The 4,105-nt window shown below is 44.6% G+C and overlaps 1 protein-coding gene across 1 annotated transcript; it reads left to right on the top strand.

Annotated features, from left to right (window-relative positions):
* The first annotated feature begins 1,139 nt into the window (after positions 1-1,139).
* LOC127778415 (NAC domain-containing protein 67) lies at positions 1,140-2,475 on the top strand. Its single transcript, XM_052305012.1, has one exon. The coding sequence runs from the start codon at positions 1,280-1,282 to the stop codon at positions 2,108-2,110; it is 831 nt and encodes a 276-aa protein (XP_052160972.1). The 5' UTR covers positions 1,140-1,279; the 3' UTR covers positions 2,111-2,475.
* The last annotated feature ends 1,630 nt before the right edge of the window (positions 2,476-4,105 follow it).

Consider the following 4,105-nt stretch of genomic DNA (forward strand, 5'->3'; position numbering starts at 1 on the left):
ATACTCCCTCCATCCCTAAATGTTTGACGTTGTTAACTTTTTAAATATGTTTGACCGTTCGTCTTATTCAAAAGATTTAAGTAATTATTAATTCTTTTCCTATCATTTAATTTATTGTTAAATATACTTTTATTTATACATATAGTTTTACATATTTTGTAAAAGTTTTTGAATAAGACGAATGGTCAAACATATTTAAATAAAGTCAACTGCGTCAAACATTTAGGGACGGAGGGAGTATTAATTATTAGCTGGTACTACTACTTATTCCCTTTGTTAGATAAAATAAGAATTGTAAGGTCATTTAGCACGTACCATGGTTAAATCAAATGATTTTCTTTTAGTCACTACAGTTGTCAATGTTTGAATTTTTAGTTGCCTAGATTTCCTTTGCAAGCATGTGGTTGGATTTAGAATTATTGAAGTGATTGGAATCATGTGAGTCATTGTAAGAATCCTCATATTTTGATACAACAGTTATAACCTATAAAATCTTTAATTTTATTGATCATGCCAGGCGGGTTAGTGTGGTAAAACACCATTACCACGCTCGTCTAAATATTGTGACAATGCTATTTGGCCATGTCGGTATGGTTGGCGTTAGGGGTGAAAACGATCGGAAACGGTCGGAATCGATAGCATCACTTCGGAAACGATGCTCGATCGGCCGGTAATTGACCATATTTATTATTTAAAGTACTCAGTATCTACATTAATACGATGTAGAAAGAAATTAGAAAAAATAAAATTTAAAAATAGCCAAAAACGATACAGTCGGAAACGGTACCCTTTAAACGAAAACGATGTCCGGTCGATCGGTAATTTCCGTGACCGCTTTCACCCCTAGCTGGCGTGACAATATTGTCCTGCTATGTCACCGTGACATGACAAAACTATCACAACCATTGCGGGCTTTGTGAGTGTGACGGTATTATTTTGCCACGCGTAAGCGGGCTAACATTGTAAAAAGGTTTAGATTTTTAAAACAAATTTTAGAACGGTTAACTTTTAAAATTAAAGGTAAAAAAATAAAAAAAGCAGATGAACATCAACCGAGTAACGGACAGAGGACAGACAGACGACCGAATATGCCGCTGCAGTGCTTCTTCCTCCTCCTCCACCCTCCCCATATCCACCTCGACCCCCCCTCTCCTTCCCACGAATCTTCTCCATTCCCACCTCCCTCTATATATATCTCCCTCCCACCCCCGCCGCCACACACATCCAACAACCCACCACCCTCATTCCCTCAAGTCCCAAGATCGAACACCTCGTGTCCATGGCGGCGGCGAAGCGGCGAGTGCGCGACGCCGAGGCGGACCTGAACCTCCCGCCGGGCTTCCGCTTCCACCCCACCGACGAGGAGCTGGTGGCGCACTACCTCTGCCCGCGCGCCGCGGGCCGCGCCGCCCCGGTCCCCATCATCGCCGAGCTCGACCTCTACCGCCACGACCCATGGGACCTCCCCCACCGCGCCCTCTTCGGCCGCCGCGAGTGGTACTTCTTCACCCCGCGCGACCGCAAGTACCCCAACGGCTCCCGCCCCAACCGCGCCGCCGCCTCGGGCTACTGGAAGGCCACCGGCGCCGACAAGCCCGTGCTGCACAACGGCAGGACGGCCGGGATCAAGAAGGCGCTCGTGTTCTACCACGGCAAGCCCCCCCGCGGCGTCAAGACGGAGTGGATCATGCACGAGTACCGCCTCGCCAAGAAGGGCGGCGCCGCCGCCGCCGCGGGCGCGGGCGCGCTCAGGCTGGATGACTGGGTGCTGTGCCGGCTGTACAACAAGAAGAACGAGTGGGAGAAGATGCAGAGCAGGAAGGAGGAGGAGGAGGCCATGGCGGCGGCGCAGTCGTGGGGGGAGACGCGGACGCCGGAGTCGGAGGTCGTCGACAGCGACGCGTTCCCGGAGATGGACTACTCGCTGCCGGCGGCGTCGTTCGACGACGCCCTGCTGCCCAAGGAGGAGGCGCGCGACGACGACTGGCTCATGGGGATGAGCCTCGACGACCTCCAGGGCCTCGGCTCGCTGCTGCAGGCCGACGACCTCTCCATGCTCGCGCCGCCGCCGGCGGCGAAGACGGAGCCGCTCGGCGCGCCATTCTTCTGAGCTCTCTCTCTCTCTCTCTCTCTCTCTCTGTGACTGCACCACTGTATATAAATTCAGAGTTTTCAGACATGTTCAGTATTCAGAGTTCTCAGGCAAGTTCAGAATTCAGAGATGGTTAAGGATTAGTGGCTTATGAGCAGTATGATATGCAGGTTAGTTTCTAGTTTAGCAGTGTTACTCCAGATTGGAGATTTGATTAATGATTTGATTCTAATTAATGTAGTATACTGAGTGTTACTCATCATCACAGATTCATCAGAGCTGTGTCAAGTGACAATTCTTTTTTTTTTTTTATTTCCTGGATCAAGTTCACCATGTTGTGCTCAAGATTTGTGGATAAATGCACATCCATCCTTGAATTGGCATTGCTTATGTTCTTTTCATTCGATGATTTAACAAGGATTTGATACAAGTTGAGACTAGCAGTGATGTCCTTCTTCAGTCAATGAGCTGAATTTGGTGATTTGGGCCACTTCTTTTGACCACCTTGTCACTATCAGATAGGTAGGTCAAGGCGATACTCTGAAGAAATTTTTTATTAGTCTCTGAAAATATCAGGTATGATGATTTGTGATATTAAATTCTACGCGCCAAAGATGACGTGAACACAGACTTCATCCATGACGATGCTATGTGTGACGAACAAAGTCAAATGTTCATCCGAGCTTCAGACGCTAGTAAGGGTGTGTTTAGATCCAAACTTTTCATCCAAACTTCCTACTTTTCCCATCACATCAACCTGTCATACACACACAACTTTTCAGTCACATCATCTTCAATTTCAACCAAAACCCAAACTTTGGCTTGAACTAAACACAGCCTAAATTGGTTATACTGTATTTATTTATTTATGGTTTTGTCCTCAACCAATTTTGCTAAAGAAAAATATTGGCTGCTTTAAGATTTGCAGATTTAATGGCTTAAACAGACTTTTTGGTCAGGTTCATTTGTCCTTTGAAGAAGAAAGTTTGTAGGGGATCAAGTGGTTAAGATTTCAGAGCTCTCTGTGTTTAGGGGAATGTACACTGTATGTTGTTCAGACAATCAGAATCCAGAGTGTCTTGTGCAGAATTCCGAGAAGAAACCTTTAGTTAGTTACAAAGTGTAGTGTAGCAGTGGTATAACTAGTATGTTGGCTGATTGAAGGATTAGATTACGATGCAGTCATATCATTAGAGGAGTGACAAGTGATTACCCTCTTTATACATTTCTGGCTTACCATGTGTTCTTCTCTGTTGAAGTGAGAAAGAGAGGTTCAGTGAGATGGTTTAATCCATGACTTGGATATAGGAATTGAGTTGAGCTCATCTGTGGGGAAAGAATGATGCTGCAAATTTTATAAACAGAAAACATGGAGCAAGCATATGTTTCACCCTTGATGAACATAATATAGCTCATAAACTCACAACCTCACTCTTTCTCAGGAACAAAGTCCAATGTTCATCAGAGAACATGAGTACTTAAGTTAGATACATTTGTGAATATATAGTATCTGAACTGTGACAATCCGGAAAAAAAAGAAACAAAGAATTTTGTGAACAAAGTCCAAGCAGGCCATAGTATCTGAACTGAAGTACAAGCTGTGTCAATTCACAAAATTCTTTGTTTCTTTTTTCTGGTTTACCATGCGGTAAGAATTGTATGTCAGACGATTAACTGAGTGCTAAACACATCCCTCCTTAATTTGCCATTGCTTGAGTTCCTTGCTTTTGATAATTTGACACGGATTGCTGTGCATTTAAAGAAGACGAGTGATCATACCATGAGAGCATGAGACTAGCAGTGAAATCTTGTGATTTGGGCAGTTTCTTTTGACCACCTTGTCACCATCAGACGGGCAGGACGATCGATACCCTGTAGAAATTTTCTATTGGACTTTGAAAGTATCTGGCATGACAATTTGAGAAATAAAATTGTACGCGACAAAGATGACGTTACACAGCTTTCATCCATGAAGAAACATGACAAACGCTGCCTGACGAACATAGTTCTGTG

This window comes from Oryza glaberrima, chromosome 7 (genome assembly GCF_000147395.1).
Source record: "Oryza glaberrima chromosome 7, OglaRS2, whole genome shotgun sequence".
Classification (NCBI taxonomy): domain Eukaryota; kingdom Viridiplantae; phylum Streptophyta; class Magnoliopsida; order Poales; family Poaceae; genus Oryza; species Oryza glaberrima.